At 36.1% G+C, this 27357-nt stretch overlaps 3 protein-coding genes across 4 annotated transcripts in view; 1 reads left to right on the top strand and 2 right to left on the bottom strand.

The window, feature by feature from the left end:
• The window catches only part of LOC121732929 (probable ATP-dependent DNA helicase HFM1), a 52389-nt gene that overhangs the window by 11397 nt on the left and 13635 nt on the right, over nt 1-27357 (top strand). Inside the window, exon 10 of the mRNA XM_042122958.1 lies at nt 17354-17585. Within this exon, the coding sequence (XP_041978892.1) occupies nt 17354-17585 (232 nt within the window). The remainder of the gene's footprint in view (nt 1-17353; nt 17586-27357) is intronic.
• Nucleotides 217-9329, bottom strand: LOC121732934 (cuticle protein 10.9-like). Of its 2 annotated transcripts, XM_042122967.1 has the most exons (4): nt 9258-9329; nt 4513-4614; nt 941-1168; nt 219-661 (listed from the first exon to the last, which is right to left on the bottom strand). In XM_042122967.1, exons 2-3 carry the CDS (start codon nt 4612-4614, stop codon nt 953-955), a joined length of 318 nt encoding a protein of 105 aa, XP_041978901.1. In that variant the 5' UTR covers nt 9258-9329; the 3' UTR covers nt 219-661; nt 941-952. The 2 variants fall into 2 exon arrangements, with proteins under 2 accessions (XP_041978900.1, XP_041978901.1); XM_042122966.1 differs by having other exon boundaries at nt 217-1168.
• On the bottom strand, nt 15741-17265 carry LOC121732931 (dynein regulatory complex subunit 2-like). The gene has a single exon (XM_042122961.1). It carries the CDS (start codon nt 17224-17226, stop codon nt 15859-15861), a length of 1368 nt encoding a protein of 455 aa, XP_041978895.1. The 5' UTR covers nt 17227-17265; the 3' UTR covers nt 15741-15858.

The raw sequence follows: 27357 nt of genomic DNA, 5'->3' as shown, positions 1-27357 counted from the left end.
CCGTGCGACGCCGGGGCGGGTCGCTAGTCTCTGATAATTTACATTTTAGTCCAATGTTTTTTTTCCAGATACTTAGGCTAAAGTCAAATAAGATTAGAGATAATCTGTTCCTGTACAATTTATTTTAGTTGAGTTCAGGCCTTTTGTATAGCCGGCGGCCATTAGTGATCGGGTAATTTTAGTATAAAATAAATTAAAGTTGTTGAAAAATATTCTTTATTTTTACAAAATATTGCATACAAAAGTTATATAACCTTATCTGATAAAGTAACCTAATTTTAACCCTAAGATATGACAAATTGTGAACTTATTAACTGTATCACAGAGGTGGTAACTTGACTGTAAAGATTTGGGTAAAGTTTACAAAACCGAAATTGTTCGTAACATATGGCAGATTTTGACTTACTTAATCTATTAATTTTTTAGAAACAAGTTAGTCCACATTAATCACAATAAGCACTAAGATAATTACTGAGATAACTCTAGATGTAATTAAGATAAAGACTGAAATATACAAAACTCTTAACAAACAATTGACCTTACGTTACAACTGCTCTGTAATTTGATTCCTCGTTGCAAATTATCTTCAAAGTCTATTAATTCCAATGGTTCCCTACGTTTTTGGCTAGTATCTGATTTGTCATGTTCACTTATATCTAGTGTCCAACCGCAGCTTCGACTTTGGCTGCCATCGGCGGAAATAATCATACAAGGACGATTATTTTTTTAGAAATAAAATTTTGAATTTATTGAATTATCGAATTGTTGTTATCACTTTTCCAATATTTTATACATTTATATATTCTTGACAGAAAATATTATTAAAAACATTCATAATTATTTGAATTAAATATATAAGGCAAGTTGAATAATATTTCTTGCAGATTGTAAGCCTTGGGCATTAGCCAATAATCGACCTTCGGTTGGACACTACTCTTATATTACATCTCACTTATTTGCCTTTACCGAAGGGGTTAGCGTTCTCCTCGAAAGTGATCTTAGGTACGAATCCACTGTCTCCCTCCACTGTGTATTCTACTGTCATGAGTCTACCATCAGGCAGTAGTACTTTGTATCCTCCTATCACTTTACCGGCAGCATCTCCTGATTCGTTGGCACCGAAGTACAGAGTCTTCTCCGGGTCCTCCACGTCGTATTTGTATTCATACTGTAATAGAAAGTGTTGGGAGTTAGTAACTGTAGCTACTATATTTATTCCATTAAAACGTAGTTTCAAGATTTAAATTCTAGCTGGTCAAAACCTTACAGTGTTTAAACTATCCACAATCTATAATATAAAACTCAAAGGTGACTGACTGACATGGTGATCTATCAACGCACAGCCTAAACCATTGGACCGATCGGGCTGAAATTTGGCATGCAGGTAGATGTTATGACGTAGGCATCCGCTAAGAAAGATTTTTGATCAATTCTACCCCCAAGGGGTTAAAATATTGGATGAAAGTTTGTATATAATAATACTTCTTAATGCGAGCGAAGCCGCAGGAAAAAGCTCGTCATATTATAAATGCGAAAGTGTGACTGACTTCAGAATGCAGCAGCAGACAAACAGCTGAATGAACCGATTTAGCTAAAGTCCCGCGAAAGGATATAGGATACTTTTTATCACGGAAAAGTGAACGGTTCGCACACAATAAACTAATTTTGGCGCATTGGAGTTGCGCACCTCATCTTGTTAACTATACATAATATTATGTAGAAATAGTTATGCAAATGTTAAACTAAAACTTTTCTCTAAAGAGAATCTAACTTGTAGTATCGGAGTAAATATTTTACCATTGGTATTAATTAAGTCACAGTAGTTCAGTAAACCTGTTATTATAACTGTACTAAATTCAAAGACAATAAACATTCCACAGACATCTTCTCAATTGTTGTATTTAATTCTGAAATCTCAGGTTAATTATTGTTAAACATCTTCCGCGTTTGCTCTTCAACTGAAAAAATCCTTGTCTACCTTGAAGATTTTGATTTTATGTTCGCATTTACTACGGATTTTAAAAATACTCGCCAATTTACGATCATATTATATCATCGTATTGTATGATAATCAACCTTATTCCAATTCATATAAATATTTTTCAGGATTCCTTAGTAACAAAAACGTGTTGACGTAATTATTGTGGACGGATTTGTTTATCATAGATCTTTGCTACCCCTTTACACTTGATATCAAACCGTATGAATTTTCATACAGTTTCAATATGGCAATAAAATTCATTCATTTGTCTAATAATACAAAATAAAGAGGTATTAGCAATGCCAGAATGATAATATAAAGTTAGCATAAATTATAATAACGGTTACAACAGACATGCATGAAGATTGAGTACAGGACTTTTGACCCTACGTTGTATGAAGGACGAGACGATACCTATTGGCTTTATTCAATTGTACATGTAATAAAATAACGGAAACTTTTGTAGTGAAACTATTTTTTGTAAGATTGTGAGGGCATAATATAATTAAAAAAGTTTTGCAACTTTTGGGACCTAGAAGGTATCCCTGAGGAAGCCCTATGTAGTCTAAACTACTGATATTTAATTAGACTTTATGTGTATTTGCGGTAATAAAATCACTATTAAACCTAGATAAACGTAACTCAAACAAACACTTAACGATTATGATACCTATTAATTAAACCAATGATAATAATAGTAGGCGATAATAATTATTTTATAATAATTTAGCTTAGCCTTTAATCCTTCAACAAGTTTTATATAAAACAATGCAATTGAATTACGTTTTTCATTGTGCTGGAGACGCTGATAGAGATCAAAGTAACGAGTAAAGAGCAGGCCAGAGTAAACGCGATTGCGTCAATTAGTGGGCTCAGGTTCACATCGTTAGTATTAGTATAATGGTAGAATATGTATCTGATAGGGGATTAAAAATGCCAGCGATTAGTGCTCTACCCGAGCCTAACAATAACTGTAATTATGTAGCGCTAGATTTACCTGTAAAATATATAAAATAAACAATAGAGCATGCACGTGATGATGTAGAAGTTGAAAATGATAAATTTTAAAAATAATGAATTAAACGTGATCGTTAATTATGCGTAGGAATTAATATTACCATTAGAAAGTAAAATATGGCTTATTGTAGTTTAAAAATAGGTGGAGTACTAATATTATTTTGAAAACAAATATTTTTAGAATTGGAATAAATAATGCCTAATAGCATCAAACTGACTTTATTTAACGTTTGAAAAGAGTAATAAACAACCTAAAATTATAAATAAAAAAATTATAAAAGCATAAAAGATACCATAATCTGAATTTAATGCAAATGTAGACTATTAGCAAAAAACAGACTTTTGAACGGCTTTCGATACAAATCATGTTAATGACTATTTAGTGTGACAGTAAGATATGCATCAGAAATATTGATGCGAACACATGTTTAAAATGCGATTTATTACTTTCTGGTTTCACAGTTAAGACAGGACAATCAATTATAAAGATACATGCAAAAGAAAAAAATATCCTCCTCTGATTTCAACGGTAACTTATAACATGTAGGTTGTGGCTTCGCCTGTATGTTTTCTTTTAGTTTTTTTACACGTCAAGATTCTTTTGATAACAGTGTTCTGTTTTGAATAAAATTAGTTATATCGTGAGGTAAAATCTAGATTTTTTAAGATGTTAACAGTACTAAACCCGAAAACCCAGAATCAAATCGTAAACTCGACTGGAGGATAACATCTCGTGTAATTCTTTGATTCTAATCTCAAATGCATATTTTGTGCGTTTGCTGTCTACTAATAATATCCTTATATTTGGTTGTCTTAAGTTTATTCATAAAAAACTTGAAAATTATCTACCATCGACCCAAACAATTTAATAACATAGCATTCAGGGTTCTGTATCTCGTACAAAACTGAATAGGATGATTTTGTCTTTCAATTTTTTTTTCTCAAAGCTTTGTCTTCCGATTTAATGGTATTTCTTATTATTATATTTTGAAAAGAAAACGCCTCCGTGGTCTAGTGGTATAGAGCGCGGCTCTTGACTCGGAGGTCGTAGGCTCGATTCCCACATTTTTTGGAAACATGCTATTTCCAAGTTTGGTTAGGACAGTGAAGGCTGATCACCTGATTGTCTGACAAGTTAGATGATCCATGCGTCGGATGGGCATGTAAAAATTCGATCCTGTGCCTGATCTCTCGCCAGTCGTGTCGGTCTTCCGTCCCACTGGGTTATGAGAGTAAATAAATAGAGGGTGCTCTTGTGCACTGCGCACACGCTTGGGCACTATAAAATTACTCCTGCGTAGCTGGCCTGGTTTCAATGAAACCGGCCACCGTCACCGACACCGGTGTGGGAGCTATTATTATTATTTATTTTGAAATAAATACTGAAATGCTTCAAAATTCTCCTCGCTTGGCTTGAACACACCGGGCGATAATAGTTTTCCTAGCTTTTCATCATCATCAGCTTGCTCATCATTAGTCATGGCCTGACAGTTCGAAGGTTTTTTTGGACTTACCGGCATCGGTGGATACTCCTGCTCTTGCGGCGCCGGGGCTGACAGTGTCTGTCGCACGCTGATGCATGCTACTAGCAGGACGATACACTTGATTGGAGACATCTGTGATAGAAAAGTCCAGTTAGAAAAGTGTACCATTGATGTTTCATACGTTTTGTGACATCTTAGTACCAAAAAATTTTGAAAATCGGTTCACAAACGGCGGAGTAATCGTTGAACATACAAAAATAATATCTCCACAGCCGAACATATTATAACCTCCTCCTTTTTGGAAGTCGGTTAAAAAGAGACCATTGACTCTTAATGAATGGATGGGTAACTTATTAGGAAGGTCATCATCTATACTTCCATGCTTTACTAATATTATAAATGCGAAAGTGTGTCTGTCTGTCTGTCTGTTAACTCTTCACGCCCAAAGCGCTGAACCGATTCAGCTGAAATTTGGTATGGAGATACTTTAAGTCCCGGGAAAGGATATAGGATACTTTTTATCCCGAAAAAATGGACGGTTCCCGCGATAAACGAATTTTGGTGCAACGGAGTTGCGGGCGTCATCTAGTCAAATATCAATCATTAGAGTAGTTTAGTCGATTGTTTGATGGGTTTTCATAAAATATTATTATTTATTAGGTATTAAAAGATTTATTTTGCTAATAATAAATATCGATTTCTGTGATACGTTTACTTTCATGAACAGTTAAGTGATGATTGCCTTACACATTACTAATTATGTGACCTCAGCAGAAATGCTGTGATTCACATTTTCACAATAATGATAGGCAGTGTCTTCCTCATTTCCTCTACATATCATTATTCATTCACCTTCAATGTAAGACCTGTCTAGTCTATTAAATCAGTCTTGAATGTCTCGAATAATATTTTTATTCCGTGTATAGCACCTAGCTACGCGAGAATAATAAATTATTATTCATAAAATAAAAATAAAATGTTAATTTTTAACACTAGGCTTTGCATCTGTATTAAATGTAGACAAAGCTATAATTGTACGTATAATCTAACCAAATTATTCACTAACTTTTATAATTTCTATTGATAAAAGACATGCAAGGTTTTCAGAATCAAATGCTTTTCCAAGATGTTGAGTATACTGGAGTCCAAAGAGGTTAGCCCTAGGCCGAATATTGATCCATTCTATCCATACTTAATTAACCCAGAGAGGTATTATGTACCTACTAGCTGATAAATATATCTATTATAAATGCGAAAGTGTGTCTGTCTGTTTGTTACCTCTTCACGCTTAAACCGCTAAACTGATAAACGCATGGAGATATTTTGAGTTCCGAGTAAAGACATAGGATACTTTTTATCCCGTAAAATGTACGGTTCCCGCACGTATCGGAGTTGCGGGCCTCACCTAGTCTATGATGATTGATGAAGAATATTTTTATCATCTCTCAAAGGCAGCCGACACGGGCCATCGGCTATGGCCTATGAATATTTGTATTGAGGTCTGAGGTTACTGCATAACATTCGACCTCGCGTGATTGACTCCTGCGGGAAAATTCGCTTTGTCTCGCCCGCAATCGATATTGCAAACCTAATTGAGCGTTTTTTGAGCGAATTACACTTCATTTCTTTATTAATATGTGTAACCGATTGTTTCCGTTGCGTTCCGCGTGTCATATCACCTGTGACCTGTTACGACTTACGAGTCATTTTATGATTGCAAATTATACAGTGTGTAACAAAAATAAGTGATAATACTTTAGGGTGTGTACGAGTTCCTTGTAGATAGTTCACTGTGAAAGTAGCAGCGCTGAAAGACGAAAATTTTTTTTCACTTTTATATGGGCAAGGGCCCGAGCGTCACGAGATTCCCCATACAAAAGTGAAAAAAAATTTTGGTCTTTCAGCGCTGCTATTTTCACAGTGAACTTCGTACAAGAAACACGTACACACCCTAAAGTATTATCACTTATTTTTGTTACACCCTGTAGAACGGTCATCTGATCTGGTATGCACCATAAAGTAATGAATATTATGAACTTGACTATGGAACATTAGGTGTTACTTGAACCATCCGAGTCAGAGTAAAAGGAGTATACCTCTATTGTATAATATCCCATTATTATGATTGCTACACGATGAGATATCCTAGCTAATGGCTATGCCTGAGAGCCACGAATTTAGAGGTATTTTGAAAAGTAGCAATTTGTACATATTTAGAACTAAAGTTACTTTAAATTGATATCGATAAAATCGTCATAATTTATCCATATCGTATTTTAATAATTGTTGGCAAAAATGCAAAAGATATACAGGATGTAAAAAAAAACCGGCCAAGTGCGAGTCGGACTCGCGCACCGAGGGTTCCGTACAAACCTGCAAGGTTTACAAAGTTCGTTCATTACGACAATCGAGTCATAACTATGGTATTTTTATTGCAAAATGAAATTCATAACATTACAATGGGGAAAGATGGAGGAGCATAAATTTAAGACAAAGATCTCTTTATCGTTTAAGTAATTTTTGTAATGTAACTAAAAATTTAAGGTTTTCGGAATTTTTCCTTTATGTGTGCTATAAAACGTTGCTTCATGCCAAATTTCAAGATTCTACGTCGACTGGAAGTACCCTTTAGGTTTTGATTCCCTTGCGAGTACTTGCGAGTTTCAAAATATGCAGCTTAAATTGCTGTTTCTTTTGATTGCGTTGACATAGAAGTTTGATTTTGTTACAGCTTAAAGGTATTATAGACCTGAGTATTTGGTATGAATTTCAATTTAATACCTCTACGCGTTTATGAGGAAATGGGTAGTAAGTTTAAAATTATTTAAAAAAAATATATTATGTGATGTAACTAAAAATTTATGGTTTTCGTAATTTTTCCTTTATCTATGCTATAAGACGTTGCTTCGTACCAAATTTCAAGATTCTGAGTTCACGGGAAGCACCCTGTAGGTTTTGATTCCCTTGCAAGTGTCGAAAATTTGCGGCATAAACGGCTGTATCTTTTGATTGCGTTGGCTTAGAAGTTTGATTTTTTCACAGCTTCAAGGGACAGTAGACCTGAGTAATTGATATAAATTTCAGCTTCATACCTCCACGCGTTCCTGAGAAAAAGGGTCTTGACAGACGGACGGACGGACAGACGGACAACAAAGTGATCCTATAAGGGTTCCGTTTTTTCCTTTTTAGGTACGGAACCCTAAAAACTAAGTGATATTATTTTAGGGTGTGTATGGTTTCGCTGTAAAAGTGCAGCTCTGAAAGAGTAAGTTTTTTATCTTTGTATGGAAAACTGAATAACGCGCAGGCACTTGCCCATACAAAAAAAAATTTTGCTCTTTCAGTGCTGCTTCTTTCACAGTGAGCTCTATCAAAGAAACACTATACACCCTAAACTTTAAAGTATTATCACTTAGTTTTGTTACCTTGTATTACTGTAAAAAAACACTTGCAAATTATCACTCAGTAAAAATTGAAAAATAAAATTAAAAACAATAGAATGGCAATGTCAATGTCAGTGAACGCGGGAAATGATCTCGTTACGGCGCGGGTTCTCACATTTTTGTCGCACCGCATAATTACCGGTGTCGCTGATTTGTGCAATTTTAATGACGAATTATACAGATTAATAAAACACACTATAAAAGCTGATCGAGTAATAGAACAACGCACAGGCCCTTACTGCCGCAATGAGATGAATATTAATTACATAAATGGAATTAATTGAATTAGCCCCATAAGTCCCCATACATTATCATTTATCCGTAAAACTCTTCATTAAATTGAACTTTAATCCCCATTAAATGTTTTTGAGTGCGGCCGTTAGAACTAGAAATCTTACCTTTCGCTAAGATTGTTTTTTAAAAATTTATGACGCTAAGACCCCTTTTTCCCTTTTCTTTTGACCCCCTGATCAAATACCACCAGGGCCCCCGCTACCATATGTGCAATGTGTGCAATGCACACGGGCGCCATCCTCTAGGGGCGCCAAGGCGCTAAAGGGTCGCCATTGAAATCCTTATTTTGCACACAGGCGCCAGTAGCCCTTACGGGGGCTCTGAATACCACCTTATTCAGACAGGCGAAGCCGAGTGCAAAAAGCTACAATTTTACGTATAGTGTGCTGTGTGACCGGTGAGCTTTTAAAAATTAAATGAATAAAAAAACATACCTATAAACATAAAATATCATTCATTTACCCCAATCATTTAAAATATTGGTCTCATGTTATTAAAAATGCATTATTGTTGTATACAATACAGACAATAATCAAAGTATTTCTAATAATATGGGTGTGCGAAATAATGACAAAGGATTCTAATAAAGTGACAACTCTACGCGTATTTTCAGTTTAAATATTAAAAGCTCTCGTGCTTAAAATTAAAGCTGCTAACAAATTATTATTCATATTATTTTCAAAAAATCTGCGGTTATCTTTAGCTTTTTGAGGTTTCACGGCGCATATACAGTTCCTGAAAAGCTTTAAAAGCTCATCTAAATTTTTTTACCCCTTTTGCAGCCATTGGTTATCGATTATAGTAATAAAATATTAGTAAATGAGAATACAAAATTATTTAAAAATAAATATGAAATTTCATCCCAAAAATTTTATTCAAAAAATGTAGTGAATCTGTTGTTAAAAAAATATTACCTAACACTACCCCTTTCAGAATGTTATCCTAAATTCAATCTTACTAGCTGTATTAAAATAAAAATCCACTCAATCCACACATAAATTTCAAGTACAATAAATATATTTTTCACGAAGCACTCACCGTGACACAAGTACAACACACAGAGCTAAGTCGACTGGTAGAGCGTCCTGGCCTCGCACGTATATATAGACCCGCGAGACCTCGAGGATGCTGTAACGTCGCCCTATAACACCTAGGGTTGCTAGGTTAGGTCTTAGAAAGCTAGGTGATGTAGGGTGATTATTGACGGGACTTTTCAGAATGGTATACTGAGTACTTAAAGCTGTTAGGATTTAGGTGGGTACAGAATGATGATACAGGGTGATTATTGCAGAATGAATACTGAGTATACAAATGACATAAAAATTGGGTTTGTAGGTTTGGCAGGTTAGGAAAATTATAAGGTTGGTAGGTTAGAATTTAGGTATCAAGCTAAGTAATACAGGGTGATTATTGCAGAATGAATATTGAGAATACAAATTTTGCCATAAAAATTGGATTTGTAGGTTTGGCAGGTTAGGAAAATTATAAAGTTGGTAGGTTAGAATTTAGGTACCAAGCTAAGTAATATAGGGTGATTATTGCGGAATGAATACTGAATATAAGCAACTCTTTGACGTGAAAAATTTGGGTTTGTAGGTTTGGTAAATTAAGACTTTGGTTCCAAGTTCAAAGTTGTAATAAAGGGTAATTATTCCGTTTCGAGACTTCGGAATATGGATGAACTCCTGAATAGCCTACATTTTTTATGTCAGCAATTATTTGTATGCTAGAAATTTTATGTGAAAAAATCTGCTGTTACACACAAATATGCTAAGGTGCTTTTGCCGCGGCCGTGTTGATACTTCAGAATGAATCAGCATTTTTTTTAGGATAAATACTTAATAGAAAAGGTTACTTATATTCAAGAGTATTTCGATTCCGTTCAGTCTCGAAATGGATTAAATTATTATCTAAAGGATGTTGGGGATTTTGAGGTTTCCTGGTGTTGAGCGTGTCTATGGTCGGTAGTCGTTTACCGTCAGACGGAACATTCTTCTTCTCATAAAAATCTGCAGAAATCACTCTTTTCGGTTAAAAAGAACTTTCAGCACCTTGTTTAAGAGAAAAACCATTAAGCGCTAAAAGTCATGTCCGGTGTTACAATTTTTCCTTGTATTTAGAGTTGATGCCCTAAAGATGGCTCAATAGGACTAAGGTTAGTACCTTGATAATATTATGCTAAAGCTTAAGATACCATATTTCTATACGTGCTTTACCTATGTAGAATATTTTTAATGGTTTGCGTATTCAATAAGAAAGTTGCATCTGTTGTATTTTGGTGTGTCTTTGATATTTCTTTGGTTCTTTATTAACAGTTCTGTTCCAACCAGTTTTTAAGCCGTTAATTTTAAGCCGTTATTAAAATACCAAATAAATATATTATTTATTTTATAATATACTTAATAAATTAGATACATCAATTTCAATAAAAGTTTCTTAATATAACATTTGAAGTCACAGCGTTTTTCTGGTGTCTCACTGCAGGTGAAACATAATCTCTCAGCCATCGATTTTAGCAATAAAATAAATAATTTATTTTTGATTAAATTAAAACAAAAAAACAAGAATAACAACAATTCACATTTCTTGTACAGTAAGGTAAATAATATAAATAACAAACCTCCCACGCCGGTTTCGGTGATGGTGGTCGGTTTCATTAGAAGGCAAGCTACATGGGAGAGTCATGCTTTGGCACGAATGGGCCGGCTCGACCGGAGAAATACCACGTTCTCACAGAAAACCGGCGTGAAACAGCGCTCGCGCTGTATTTCGCCGAGTGAGTGAGTTTACCGGAGGCCCAATCCCCTACCCTAATCCCTTCCCTACCCTCCCCTATTCCCTTCCCTTCCCATCCCTACCCTCCCTACCCTCCCCTATTACCCTATTCCCTCTTAATAGGCCGGCAACGCACCTGCAGCTCTTCTGATGGTACGAGTGTCCATGGGCGACGGAAGTTGCTTTCCATCAGGTGACCCGTTTGCTCGTTTGCCCCCTTATTTCATAAAAAAAAGCTACGCAAGGGTTATATTATAGTGCCCTAGTGTGTGTCCAGTTCGCAAGAGCACGCCCACTTTTTGACCGACTTCCAAAAAGGAGGAGGTAATACTGGCTGTATGTATTTTTTTAATGTATTTATTCTTGGAATCCAATGGGACGAATAACCTACATGACTGGCGAGAATTCAGGCGAATTTTTACATGCTCATCCGACGCATGGATCTTTTTTCTTACCAGAATTAGACGAGCAAATAATAATAAGCCTGCATTATCCGAACTTTGAAACAACATTGTACTTACCTGTCCCACCACGGGAATCAAACCCATGGGCCACGTCCTTCGAATCCCGAGAGCTTAGCGCTAAGTAGGCGCTAAGCCACATTATAATAAATAACCTAACCAGATTTGACAACTAATCCTGCTATATTATCTGTCCTAAGGTATCGAACCCAGAACTACTGGGCCAAATCATTAGTTGGACCATTACGATCCATACTAATATTATAAATGCGAAAGTATGTCTGTCTGTGTCTAACTGTCTGTCTGTTACATCTTCACGCCTAAACCTCTGAACCGATTTTGCTCTTGGTATGGAGATACTTTGAGTCACGGGAAAGGACACAAGATACTTTTTAACCCGGAAAAATGTATGGTTCCGGGACGATAAACGAATTTTGGCGCAATAGAGTGGCGGGCGTCATCTAGTTGGACATAAATGGGAATCACAATTCACACATGACAACGGAGAGCATTAGCAGACACCGCTTCCTGGTTCCATTCAAGTTTCAATTCCAAACGCTAGAAGACATTTGAACCCATAACGTCAATTAGGGTTTATTCTCAGACATTGTATCTAAACGTGTGATACTTTGGGGCTTAGAGGCCTTGGGGCTTACGTAGAGATCGTAGAGCAATGAACATGCCCATCAGACGCATTCATCTTTTTTTTTGTTCAACAATCAGGCAATCAGCTTTCCTTGTCCTAAACTTCTTTATCATTAGTTTCTGGCCCTTTCTTTTGCTCTAGACTCTAGAGTGGAAATATTGAAGCTTGGGTATTTAAAAACAATTTTTAGGTTCTAGGAGAAATCGAAAGCCTTGGGATTGTTAGCAGTCAATGATATTAAAGTAAAGTAATAATGCTTAATCTAGAAATCAATTAGGCTTTTTATATGAAAACTCCGTAAATTATAGCGTATTCTTTACAATAAAGGCTACAGGGTCCAACAAAAGCTCTTAATTTCATAGAACGTATGTGTCACACAAAAGTTTTTCGTAACCATACAGACGTACCGATTATTTCATAATATATGCGTTTCGGTTATCAAGCGATTAAGTTCTGACCGTGAACCTTTTATTCGTTATTATCCGTGAATAAAAAGCATCAATTAAATTATCATCATCGTCCCAATACTGAATGGTGTCGCCAGCCATGAGCTTGGTAAAATTGATTAAGAAATTAATAATTAAATGTAGATATACCATGACATTTCGAATATAAAATTAAGCTGTTGAATGTTCCGAAGCGCTAAGAGCTGATGTCTAAGACCCACTTGATTGGGTTAATAATTAGTAATTATGTAAATCTAATAATTAACCCCACATTAAATTTAATTAAAAAAACTGATGTGAGAACATAGTAATGGTAAAAAATAATTAACTGATGTTAAAGCTTTAAACAATTTGCAAGCGTTAGCCAATACGCTAAGAGCTGGCCTACTTAAATCCAGTCTTTGTTAGGTATCCTTTTATAACCTAGCTTATAATGTATGAAACCTGTCAGCAAACACTAGAACATGATATAAGCCCTAGGACATAATACTTAGTCACTTCCCTGAGCGAAAATGATGACTGAACGCTTTGCTTTCATAGACGAGGAGGAAAAGGTTAAGTATTAAGTACTATGATTACATTATTTGGTATATTGCCAATTCACGTATATTTGTTTGATATAAAGCAGTCTGAGTTCTGACTCAGTTAAGTATAAGTCTGAGGGTTATCATTAGGCTTTAATGTGTTGCACTAATAAGACCCACTAGCACTGGAGCATTTGAAGTAAATCTTAAATTAAATATCATTGTTAGCTTGCCAATAAGATATCCATTTAGTACCGTATATTATTTTGTATTTTGTGCGAATACGTAGGTAATAAAAATGTCAACGACGATATTTTAGTTATTTGGTCATTTATTGAAGAGAACTTATATTTAAACTTAACTAGATAACCCGTTGAGTTCGTATTACTTGACGGAAGGAGTTAAAGTTTCTCATCATAGGGAAGGTCCCTAGACTTCCACGGCTGTATAAAGTCTAAAATTAGCCAATTCGGTTCAGCCATTCTTTATATTTTAGAGAGACTAACAAAATGGAAAATTATTTTTTGCTTATTTAAAAGATTTGTAATTTAAAGGTAATATTTATAATTTAGAGAAAGATATATTTTGAGAAATGAACTAACGATCAGTGATAACTGAGTAATAATCCAGATTAGTTTAAGTGGGCCTACAACTTTTCGATGTAAAGCAGCTTTTATATGTAAATACTTTGTATGTAATGTTAAAATAATGTCATACGTACCTACTTTGGCGCTTGTTAAAGTACGTGTTATTTTGAGAGCTTTTGGCTATAAAAAGCTTATATGATTCAATATCCAGAAAATGATAGAAAAATATTATCATGTAGGCCTGTATTTACAATTTTTTAAGATTGTCTAGACTCTAGACTCTAGGTTTTGCAAACTAAATAATTAACTAACTCCGCTGGCTCAGCGACCCGAAGTGGATCTTGGCCTCCGAAATGAGCTTCCGCCATTGAGCCCTGTCCTGCGCTACCTCCTGCAAGTTACTGACTTGAAAGTCACGCAGGTCAGCCTCAACAGCATCTCTCCAGCGATACCTGGGGCATCCAACAGGACGACATCCTGTAATTGGACGGCCCTTATACGCTCTTTTTTTTACCCCGCGATCCTCTCCCATTCTTTACGCGTGGCTCAGCCAGCGGAGTCGGTGAGCCTTTGTTTCTCCGATCATATTGGGTTGGGCCACCAGTTCTTCAATTTCGGCATTCTTCCGGAGTCGCCAACAGCCGCCGTTTGTTTTGGCCGGGCCCAGGATTTTTCTGAGGACTTTCCTTTCAGCTACTAGAAATTTGTTCTCCTCCTTTTGTGTCAGCGTCCAAGCCTCACAGCCATACATTAATATAGGCCATATAATCGTATTATAGATTCGGATTTTTGTATTTTTGCTGAGAAGCTTGGAGACAAGCACCTTTTGAAGAGCTGCGCTGCATCGCATGGCATTTTTAACGCGAATGTCAATTTCGTCCTCTCGACTGTTGATGACGATCTCGATGACCTCTTCACGCTTCAGCGGCTGAACCAATTAGTAAGTAGTTAGTGAAAAGTACTTGTATCTAGTGATTCCATTAGTAAACAGTAAACACAAGATAACAAAACTTATTAGTATTTTGAAAGGATTTTCGCAAAGTTTTAACAGGCATTCAACATAATACAGCCATTATAAAAGGAGACTATTTACTTTGCATCACTGCAGAATGCAGTAATTTCATTGTTTTAAGCTCGACTCATCTCAAGCGACTGTCGTGATGCCGGCGCGCTATAATTACAATATGGAGTTGTGAAATTCTGAGAGCTTTCGCGGAAACGTCGTTCTGCATAACATATCAATTGATTAGAATTTATGTTGCACCTTAAATATATTATTGTTACAAGAAGACGTCGCTTCGCCTTAAATCGAGACGCTTGCGGAATAATTTTATGACGCAAAATTTTTTCGGCATTGCATTTTTTCGGGATAGAATTGAACTCAAACAAGCAGGCACTTTTGCAATTATGTTAGTATCGATCACGCTTACACTGCAGCTGGGTTTTCGCGCACTGAACAAGTCACAAAATGTAAAATAACAGCAAATTCTAATTACCTACCTACTTTTTTGACAAAACTCTATAAAAATGTGTTATTTCGATGATAGATCTACGCGAGAAAAAATGTTTGTCATGCTAGGGTCAATAGAGGTGAAGAGACAAACCATCAAAAATCGAGAAAACATGTAGAGTGAGATATCTCGTTGGCGTATGCTAGGCAGGCTGGATCACCTAAAATGTATGCAAAGAAAATGATTATGACTACACAAGGAAACGAAAAAATTATAAGTACAATAATTATATCTCATATCGTCGTCCAGGAAGCGGCGTATAATTGCCGCATCGAAGCTCATCATCAGAAAAAAATGTACCAAGTGTTCATTATGAACCCGTGGTATTTTATAATAGTAAACAAATACTGTATTTAGATGTGTAAGGTCAAAGTGGCATCGCTGGCACTTGTGTCGCATGCGTTTCGAAACGCTTTAGGTGCTCTAACCAAATATAATGCATTTTAGAAACTTGTATAGGTAATTAATTCTAGCAATTAGATTCATCATCACATTCTTTTATTGATTCACAATAATTGAGTCTTTACAATATCACAACAAAACCAAAAAAAGTCACAGTACAAAAATATTTTGTAAAAAAATGTTACAGACAAATAAATTAATATCTAACTATAATTTTAAACAGTATGATTACTTCACGACCGACAACAAAGACAAAATTATAAAAGCTTTCAAGCAGCATGTAAACTTTATATATAATATTTGCGTAATTCTAAATCTCCTTCTATGGCCACTGGAGGATCACCATCTCTTTCGTTACATGGACAAGCATTTTGTTCAAAACCCAATGTCATTTCCTCGCTTTTCTGTATTGTTTCGATGAGAAAAGAATTCTCCGCTTCCAACTGCCTCTTTTCGTGAAGCAAAGCTTTTTTAGAAAGCTCTGCATTTGTTATTTTCTGCCACAATCTGGTCAGTCCGCTGGTGTATGATAGAGCGCCTTTTATCAAAGAATTCTCTGAATGAGTTTTAACACTTTCGTTGTCATGAGGTATAGCATTTTCAAAGGGTAAAATCTTCTCTCTCTGCGTTTCGAATTTACGACATACTGCAGCGAGTCGTAATAATTTATCACCCTTTTTGTAGCCAGCTTCTAGCCACTCTATTGCGTCGTTGGATTCATTTACTAGTATTCCTAGTTGTTTGTCATCTAAGTCGCAGTCATCACTTAGCATTTTCTTGAGTCGCTGGCAAGCGTTCCTGTATTTGTCGCGTCGGTCGCGAAAAACCGCTTGTTTGGTACCACTGTCATATTCCGATAATTCTGACTGCAAGCGTTTCAATGTTTCGTCGCTGTTTTTAATTTGAAGAGCTTGATTTCCAATTATTTCAGCCATTACATGATCTTTTTGTCGCAATTTACGTGCCTCCTTTTGAGTCTCTGCTGTGTTGACTATATACGATTTGAGAACTGCCTTGAAATCGTCCCACATGTTGCTGTAACTATTTTCGAGGAGTGATCGTAAGCTATCTCGTTCATTTTCATACTGATTTCGTTCTTCATCTTGTTTTACTAAATGTATACCTCGTGTCATCCAGGCTAAGGTATCCGCTTTCGTGTGGGCATCGAAAGTTGCCAATTGAAGATGATCTTCTGCCAATTTTTGATCATTTGCTATCTTATTTAATTCACCTTTTCCAGATGTTATACATTCATTAATATGCATTTCATTTTCTTTGGTAAGCTTTTCTATGTCTGTAAAAAAATTACGTATCATCGTATCTATAACGTCACTATAGTACGCAACAGTATATTGCATCTGATTTTCAGCAGCATCCATCAATTTCATTAAGTAACGCATTTGGTGGTCTCTTTTATTTAGAGCTCGGTCGTATGTCTTCCACGTAGCCTCTAAATCATTCCTGATAAAAGGTTCCTTTATTTTAAGCATCATCTTCACCCAGCCTTTATCCACTTCATCTTTTTTACGTGCATGTGCTGCAATCTCCCGTTTCAGTTCCTTTCTTTTAAACTCCTTCCTGGCTTCTAATTCCTTTTGTTTCCTTACTAGTTCCTTCTCTTCTTTGCTCAATTTAGCTTTCTTCTTTCGGCCCATTTTAATAAAAAATGTAAAATACAAAATAAATTATCAATATCAAAAACTTGTGGCTGACTATTATTTTTTGACACTTACATATTTTATTATTGTCAAATTTTTTTATTTTTTTTTCATTTGCCAACAGGCCAGATACGAAGCGTTGGTGGGCGGTTGTGAGCCTCTCCAGAGCTACCTACACAAACGCATAGCTGAGAACCTGAACAGCGAAGCAGCCCTGTCTACAGTCTGTGACGTAGCCCAGTGCGTGCAGTGGCTTAACTCCACCTTCTTCAGTGTTCGAGCAGCTAGGGATCCCAAGAGATATCTCGGTCTACCGTCCACGGCTCCTGCGCATCAGATTTCTAAGAAAATTGAAGGTAAGTGGACTTATGTAAGGGTCAATTTATATTAGCGCAGAGTCGAAGCGCATCGAAGCGAATTATAAAAACTGAACATATCAAAAGCGTTAACGCAATTTATTACTTCTGAGAATTTAAAAAGGCGCGCGCATCAGCGCGAATTCGCGCGCATGAGCCCGACCAACGCTGATTGGCCTCACAGAAGTAATGTATGCGTTACGTTCTGGAGTTAAGGTTGAATTTTCTGTGTTCAGTTTTTGAGAATTCGCTTTGCTTCGCTTCGACTCTGCGCTTTTATAAATTGACCCTAAGACGGTTCTGCAAAATCTGCGAATAGCCTATACGAGCATATTTAAGAGTAGCAGTATCTAACCTAGATACCCTAAAAGCTGATATCACTAGAGTGAATAAAATGTAATCCTTTATCTAGATAATTAAAACTGCGAAGGCAGTAAACCAGTAATCCTTACATTTTGTAAGTCGAGACCTATAGCCAAATACTTGCAGTGAGTAGTGATTCAGATCCATTTTCATTGTATTAAGAAACTCTAGACCTTAGAGGTGCTTCGGAGACCAGATTTCTGAGAAAATTGAAGGTTTGTTTACGTAACAGACAACTCTTGTCGCTTTGCGAGTTGCGAAATAACTTACGAACGTACGTTATATTGGGAATAGTATGATATGAATCTTTTACTCGCGTGGGCATACTCAACGCGAACGGTACCACTACAATAACCCATAGCGTGACATAAGTTCGAATTGCATAGGATTGTCAAGCTTACAATCTTCTTTTAAAATTTATTTCACACCGAATCCCTTGCTATTCCCAACAGTGCCCGATTACGTGTGACTTTAGGGGAGGGGGCCAGGCCCCCTCATTGCTTATCTCCAAACCAACTAGCAACAGACTAGTTATAGCCACGATTAAACTACCGTGGCTTAAAACCAGACCAGTAGCTTAGACCCTTTCGAAAAAAAAAAGAAAAACCGAATCCCTTGCTATTCTTATTCGCGCTGACTATTTTTTTTAAGGTTCCGTACCCAAAGGGTTACAATGGGACCCTATTACTAAGACTTCGAAGTCTGTCCATCTGTCTGTCTCCACTCTGTATCTCAAGAACGGTAAAAGCTAGGGAGTTGAAATTTTTTGTATTTAGTATGTTGATACCTTTTTAATTATTTCAACTGTTTCTTTAATTAACTTCATACCTTCAACTTTTCTACAAAATAATTGAATTGGCGCTATTTTGATTGTTGGTATATAATATAATGGTATAACCATAACATAGATCACTTTGTTTCGTCTTCTATAATGCCCCAGGAAATAATAAACCATCATAAGCAAATATAAAACATTAATAAGCCTATATTTGGTAGCTATTTACTTTTTCATAATTTTCCGGGATTATACTTATGATGTCATAACAATAAACAGAATTATTATCTTTTTTTAAAATTAGCTGTAATTATTTTGTTGTGGAAGAAATACAAAAACGTTTAGTTTCTGGCATTTTATAGCTTTATTTATTGGCTATTAATAAATAATTGAAATACATTTAAATGTACGCACAATTTTTAAGAATTTGATGAGCATAAAGATGCTGTGTTAGCGATGTTTTACAAACTGTGGAAAATTAAAAAATAACTTAATATTTGATCCAGTGCTAAACTTATAATTAATGCTTATTCCAGACTGCCGCAAGTGGGCACAGTGATCACTCCTTAGTCCTTAGTTATGTATGTACCCTCGAAAAAATTGATTCATAGGCAGTTGACAAATCTATGTTATTTGGTTCGATTATGCCAATTCAATGTAAGTGGGCCCCTAGACGATCAATTTTATTGCGCAATATTATTGAACAGCATAATTGAAGTATTAATTTGACAATAAGATCGAAAGGATCGTTCAATATCAAACCCAGACGGTCAATAATATTGCATCAGCTGGGTTTGACATAACTCGACCAAGCTTTCTAGGTTCGTCATCTGCTTATCAATCAACTTCTCTGATAGTGCTATCACAGATGATGGATCTACGTAATTTGGTCCCCTTATATTAAACTCCACCAATAGTTGACGTCTAAAGCTGGCTTTCCGATACACACGGTACGCAACCGACAAAAATTAATCTAGAATGATGGCTATTGGTTTCATTTTGTACCGACATTTGTCCAGTTAGTAGCATAACGATTTGCAGATGATTTTGCGAGGAGGACGTGACAGTTATAATTAATCTTCTCCTTGACTGTCCTGCTCTACTACGGAGCAGGAACAACCACCTTGGTCGTTACGAATACTCATCTAGAGAGGAAATTCGTGGCACCAACTTCAACCACATCGTTCAATTTATGAGCAGCATTAGGTTGGGGAAGGAGTCACAATAGATCCTCAAGGGTCGCAGTGACGTCAGGGCTACAATAATCTGCCTTTAAGGACATTGGTCCAGCGACGAATGCCAGAGATAGAGCAAAATGAAACCTATAGCAGTTAGGTCATAAAGTGGCATTTTACTTGAATTTTTGTCGGTCGCCGGCACGTGCTGCGAGGATCGGAAAGCCACCTCAATAATCAAATTATACGTAAGTAAATCTTGAGATAACTCAGCCAAGTCTGCCTATAAATTATTTTTTCCGGTGATTACTAAAATAGAAATATATTATGTCTTCTATAATAGTGAGTGCACACAAGAACTCTATATAGAAACTCCGATGTAAAATAACCATGATCGAGTATTACTATGAGGACACTGCAATACCCGGCTCACGAAGCCACATTTCACGTCGCATGCATCATCTGAAGCGGAAGTGTGCAGCTTGTTAATGTCACTTCATAGTCTTCATACGCTCCTATCAGCTTTACCACAGCTTTAGGTTTTGTCAGCATAATAATTAAAAAGTTTTAATGAAGATTTTTTTAAACTTTTGGTGGTGTTTTACCCGCTTTTTGTCTTTGTTTATCAACTTTTCTAAGGGATCGTTATAAAAGACGAAAAGTTGTATTTCTGTACCTACCTAAATTTTTATATCATTAATCGTACTTAAAGCTTTGTCACGTGTGGAAACGTTTTTTTTATTAGACATATAATTATACTCGTAGAGTAGTTCTTTATTTAATTGTGTCTTTAATTGGTAGAGGTGTACCTATGTCGCTTCTTTGAAGATAAGATTTTCCTATCAAGATTCTTTGTAATAAAATGTTCGCTATCTTTTTAGTAATCCAACCTAACTCCTGGTAAATAAAATCGAGCCAATAAAAATTTAACTTTGGTTAGTTTGCGTTTTTTTTTGCTATTTATTTATTTATATTTATTTATTTATAAATTCTTTATTTGCATTATAAACAATATAAAATAACAAAAAACAACATTAGGCAAGGAACATAGCAAATAGGCGGCCTTACCGCTTTCAGCGGTTTCTTCCAGGCAACCAAAATATGGTGGCAGAAAATAATGTGTAAGTGCTAAACTTAAACAAAGAAAAAAAAAAATATCCTCATATATTTATAAAATATATATAGTAATATATTTAAGTATATATTTTATTATATTATGTGTAATACATCACATTCAACACATATACATACACACACACATACATACATACATACACATACATATATATATAAATATACATACATACATACATACACACATACATATATACATATATACATTAAAAACCTACATTATAAATAAAGGAACATTAAAATAATTTTACAAAAAACACCAAGAGTTTTACAAGGACTGAGCCTGATCTAGGTAGTGTGCTTTCAAACGTTTCTTAAAGATGTTAATTGATTCCGATTTTTTTATAAAATCGGGCAAGGAATTCCAGAGACGAATAGCGGAGATGGTGAAAGAAGAATCGTAGAATGAAGTATTGTGAGAAGGAAACGCAAGAGTCAGTTTGTTTGCAGAGCGAAGTATAGGATTGTCATGACCGAGGAAATTGAATTTTACTTTGAGGTAGTTAGGAGTAGAAGGACTAAAAAGGATGTTGTACAGTAAGTGAAGTATGTGAGAGTTTCGACGCAACTTGATCGGGAGCCATTCGAGCTGAGATCGATAATTAGAAACATGGTCAAACTTTCGAAGGCCAAAAATAAAACGAATACATAAGTTTTGAAGGCGTTGAAGGGAAGAAAGAAGATTTTCATTTATGTCACAGTAGCAGACATCAGCGTAGTCGAGAATAGGGAAAAGTAAAGTAGTAGCAAGTTTTATTTTTGTTGCGATTGGCAAAAAGTTGCTCAGTCGTCTAAGGGAAGCAGTGGCAGCGTTCATCTTTTTGCGGAGTTGTTGGATCTGGATATTCCAAGAGAGAGTGCGGTCAAAATAGACTCCAAGATTACGCACTGAGGAGCCGTAGGAAATGGTAATCCCATCAAGGACAATATTGGGAAAGGTATTCCAGTCCACCTTCGCAATTAGCTGTCGGCTGCCAATGATTATACATTGTGTTTTGTTAGGATTTAGGACTAAGCCATAGGCATTGCTCCACCTCAAAATTTCATTCAAATCAGCATTTGTTTGAGCAATACCGTTGGATAGTAAGGGAAGTAGGACATGGATATAGATCTGTAAGTCGTCAGCAAATAAATGATAGGAAGAGGAAATATGGCGAGAAATAGAATTAATGAAAATTGAAAACAAGAGAGGAGATAAGACACTGCCTTGAGGGACACCGGCGAAAATATCGCACCAAGTTGACGATGTGTTGTCAACTTTGATACGCTGCCGGCGTCCCTGAAGGAAACTACGGAACCAGTTGAGCACGATAGGAGATAGGTTGAGTGAGCTGAGAAGAAGTAATAGTATATCGTGATCTACGGAGTTGAAGGCATTGCTAAAGTCTAAGAGCGTGAGTATAGTTAAATGATGACTATCCATCCCCAGACGAATGTCATCTGTGATTTTCACCAGGGCTGTGGAGGTACTATGTCCGAAACGAAATCCAGATTGTAGCGGGTTTAATAAATTATGCAAGTTAAGGAAGGTCTGAAGTTGATGTTGTACAGAACGTTCTAAGATTTTAGAAAGGAAAGGTAGAATAGAGATCGGACGATAGTCAGAGAAACTTTTAGGACTCCGTTTTTTGGGGAGAGGAATTATATTAGCGTTTTTCCAGGAGGAGGGAAAGGAACCGGTAGAAAGTGAGTAATTGAGGATATGGACCAGGACCGGAGCTAAAATGTCTAACAAGGGAACAATCATGTTTCGACCTATGCAATCACTGCCCACAGCCCTGGATGTGATTGACATAACAGCTCTTTTAACTTCTGTAGTAGACAGCTCTCTGAAGGAGAAAGGAGCATTATCGGGAGAAGGTAAGGTGGTCAGATTGTGTAAGGTTTGAGCCTTTTTGTGAGCATCGAAGCTTCGTGGTGTATTAGCAAAATGGGAATTTAAGTGTTCTAGATTTAAATTAGAAGGAACCGATGCTTTTGCGTCCTTCCCAACACCCAACGATTTTAAAAATTTCCAAACTTTGGCCTGGTCAGCGTTATCTACAGAAGAATGAATATAGCGCCTTTGCGCATCCCTGCAAGCAGTGTTACAACGATTTCGCAGTTTATTGTAAAGTAACTTATCAGAATCTGATTTCGATTTTTTAAATTTAACTTTAGCTCTGTTTTTTCTATTAATTAGTGTTCTGATTTCTTCCGTTAGCCAGGGTGCAGGTAAGTGTTTGATTTTAATTGGTCGCAAGGGGGCGTGGTGGTCAAAGAGTTCAGTTATAATGTTATTGAAAATATTTACTTTGTTATCAATCGACTGGGCATTGAAAATCTCAGACCAATCTACATAGTTTGCATCCGCGCGAAGATGACCTAAATTCATATTTTTAAATGCTCTTTGCATAATAACCTTGGGTTTAGCTTTAGGTGTTCGCCATTTGTACGATAGAAAGATACAATCGTGATAGGAAAAACCTTCTGCTGGGTGCTGGCCATGCGTGTCAACAAGGTGAGGAGACGACACAATCATCAGGTCTAGGAGAGAGGGTGAGGAATGGGGATAGTGATGAGTGGCTTGTAAGGGAAGGATATTAAGGTTAAAAGAGTTTACTAGAGAAGTTAGTTTTTTTGACCGGTTGTCGTTTTTAAGAAGACATGTGTTAAAGTCTCCCATTAAGATAACATTTTCGTATAAAGGAGAAAATTCGTCAAGGATGTTGTCGAAAGAAGGGAAGTAATTTACGGAAAGATTAGGGCTATAAAAAACTCCTAAAAGTAATTTTGAAAAACCATTTGTCACTTCTAAAAGAAGATGTTCCGTCTCATCAGCAGGTGGTGGTTGTGTAGAAGATTTAAGAATTTTATAGCCGATATTAGATCGGAGGTATATAGCTACACCGCCACCAGGTCTACCAATTCGATCGTTCCTGATAAGTTGATAGCCAGGTAAGGAGTAGGATGTAGAGGACAGACACGGTTTAAGCCAGGATTCAGAAACAAGGATAGCATGTAAAAAGGTTTGAGAATCAAAGTAATTAAGGAGTTCGGAGTAGTGTGCAGGAATACTTTGAGCATTTATATGGATTAAATTGAAGTTATTCTGTTTCATAGAGAGGTGAGAAGTAAGGGTAGAAAGCAATGTATTAGAAGATGTACTGTAAAAGCTTTCATCGCCGCTATCTGACTCAGAGCAAGAGAAGAAACTATCATCAAGCGATAGATTTGACGGTGACATAAAACCCGTGAAGGTTTCGAAGTGTATTATTACAATGTAAAAAATAAAATAAAAATGGTGTAGGTATATGTACTTAAATATTTAAATAAACTGTATATAAATAAATAAAATAATAATAATAAATAAATAAAATAATAATAAAAGTTTATATAAACTCTTTTTTTCTTACGTACCTATCGACTTCGTTTACTATAAAAGAAGCTACAGTCATTACAGTTAATTCTGACTAAGAAAGCAAGGTATGACGACAAACTAAATTAAATGGCCTACCACTGCTCATTACTGTTAGTTTCACAAACTGAATCACATACAATCGTCAGAAAGAAACCAATTTAAAAAGTATGCTAGTTTAATAGATGAATATTTTAAAGTCTATTCATCTACTTACAGTTTCTATTTGTCTGAAATTTAGATCATAATAACACTATTATGTTCTATAATAGTCTATAATATTAATATTACAATAGATATATTGAATCCAACTATTTTATTTACTACTAAACTAACGCGCCAATTCTCAGGACTTACAATAATTGAAGGCCATCTATTATTACCTTTAGCAGAATTATTAAGCAAATTTTTACTGTATAATAATGCGAGGAAGATCAAGTTCTTATGTTCAAAAGCTATTGAATATGTTGTAAAATTATAATAAGTAATTGCATAAAATTATACAAGTAACAGCTCTGCTTCAATTTAGCTGTGCTCAAAACAGGCGTGAAATTGTTTTAATATGCAAGTTTTACAGCAATATAATTTTCTGTTAAGTGGTTATTTCACCAATAAAAGGTGAGCAGTCAATTTTAGGGTTCCGTACCCAAAGGGTAAAAACGGAACCCTTTTACTGAGACTCCGATGTTTGTTCGTATGCCGGTCTGTCTGTCTGCCTGTGCCTAGAGCGTATCTCAAGAACCACTTCTGCCACAATGTTTTGCCTACTTTAGCCATATAATTCGGTACGGTAGCCTTCCTACGCGAGTCCAACTTGCAATTGGCCGATTTTTTTAAATAGGCTCATGTGCATCACGGTCCAACGCTAAAAAATCGACAAATATTTTTTCCTTCGTGTGTAGATTTTTCTCAAATGTTTTTCTAATTCGGCTTAGCTGCTATGTTAAGATGCCTCTCTACGTTGGTGATAATACCATCATGTATCATCATATACCATCATGTATCATGGGCTATCGTGGAAAGGCCGTATAAACTTAACCTGTCTAAACCAAGTTCAAAGTTGTACCATCTACATCGGGATCTATAACTGTCGCTTAAGGCGGGGATTAATCTCAATCCAAAACGATAACCTTGCACACAATACGTGGGAGAGCCATGCTTCTGCACGAATGGGCCGGCTCGACCGGAGAAATACCACGCTCTCACAGAAAACCGGCGTGAAACAGCGCTTGCGCTGTTTCACGCCGAGTGAGTGAGTTTACCGGAGGCCCAATCCCCTAACCTATTCCCTTCCCTACCCTCTCCTATTCCCTTCCCATCCCTACCCTCCCCTATTACCCTATTCCCTCTTAAAAGGCCGGCAACGCACCTGCAGCTCTTCTGATGCTGCGAGTGGCCATGGGCGACGGAAGTTGCTTTGTTGACCCGTTTGCTCCCTTATTTCATTAAAAAAAAACACCAAAAGACTAAGCGTATACGCATCGCAATAGGATTCATTTTAGCTTAGCATAAAACTGTAGTTACTCGGGAGGATCTTCTCTATTTTTCATGTTTTTTTAAATATCTTTAGAAATAAACATTAAGAAACAAAGTTGTTCGGTTAAGGACACTTTAATATAGATTTACTAACAATTATTCAAATGAAATGTATAATTATCCTAGTTAATACTTATATTTCGATGAAATAGATTTTTATCGGAGGTGAGTTTGTAAATTAATGACAGCCAAAAATTACGTTTATTAAAATGTTTATGGTTTAAGGTATTTTAAATATTGTGCTTTATATCTAATTTTTTTAACACTTCGTTATTATATTGGAACTAGGTAAACCGGGAGTCACGGAATAACAAATTGGGGTTTATCCTCGCCTTAACCTTTGTTTACAGTTTAACGTTGTTAGTGGCGGCCGAAAAGGAAGATCTTCCGACCGAGAGAGATAGCATGCCCGGTCAGCCTGCCTAGCATACGCCAACGAGATACCTATCTCACTGTATATGTTTTCTCGATGTTTGATGGTTTGTTTCTTCATCTCTATTGACCCTAGCATGACAAACATTTTTTCTCGCTTAGATCTATCATCGAAATAACACATTTTTATAGAGTTTTGTCGAGATAATGTCGAGATTTTGACATTATAAGACTAGTAGTTTTTAATTATCTCGAGAGTGAGATATCTTGTTGGCGTATGCTAAGTAGGCAGGCCGGAGCCCACTGACGTCATATCAGACGTTGTATATATCTTGCCGTTCTCCGAAACTTCGATAGCGCGATGCAGGATTGTTAGGCGAATTGTGGGTACCGCCACAACAGTTTAACTTACCTTTCCGATTGTGATATGATGCATACTCGTCACCATTATGAGGGACGATGACATGATAATAGACCATTAACCGGATAATCCTGTGCAATAATTACTTATATCATTGTGTATTAACTTATAGTTAACCTTGCGTGCGCGCCCTAACATTGTTCCACGGTATCATAAGAGAACATTACATTATACCGATTCTTTAATCATCAATCGAAATTAAACCCTTTGTAGGTAAAGTTAAAGTTATATTTGCGTCTTCTTATAATATCCAGATACTGTTGATATGATGCTGTATCTAATCTCCGTCAATTTTGATCTCTACTAACTATATTTAAGGCACAATTTTATTTGTAGTTTTGGATATCGAATGTGTTAATCGTCGATTAAACGGCGTTTGACGTGCATCAATAGGTGGAAACTGGTAATTGGGTAATTCGCGTATTTTAATAAGGGTCACAAGTAGGTCGATAGGTCGATCTATAAGATGAGTCTATTGTTTGTATTACCATATTTATTGCTGTCCGTAAGTTCGTGCACGGTAAAATAAATCAGGCGGGGACCGTACGTTATCCTCCTGTTAAAGAATTCATAGGTATTTTCTTAACTAGTTACTCTTT

The sequence above is a fragment of the Aricia agestis genome, chromosome 13 (assembly GCF_905147365.1).
Source record: "Aricia agestis chromosome 13, ilAriAges1.1, whole genome shotgun sequence".
Taxonomy (NCBI): domain Eukaryota; kingdom Metazoa; phylum Arthropoda; class Insecta; order Lepidoptera; family Lycaenidae; genus Aricia; species Aricia agestis.
Note: the sequence above shows the minus strand (reverse complement) of the source record. Positions and strands in the feature narration are given on the sequence as shown.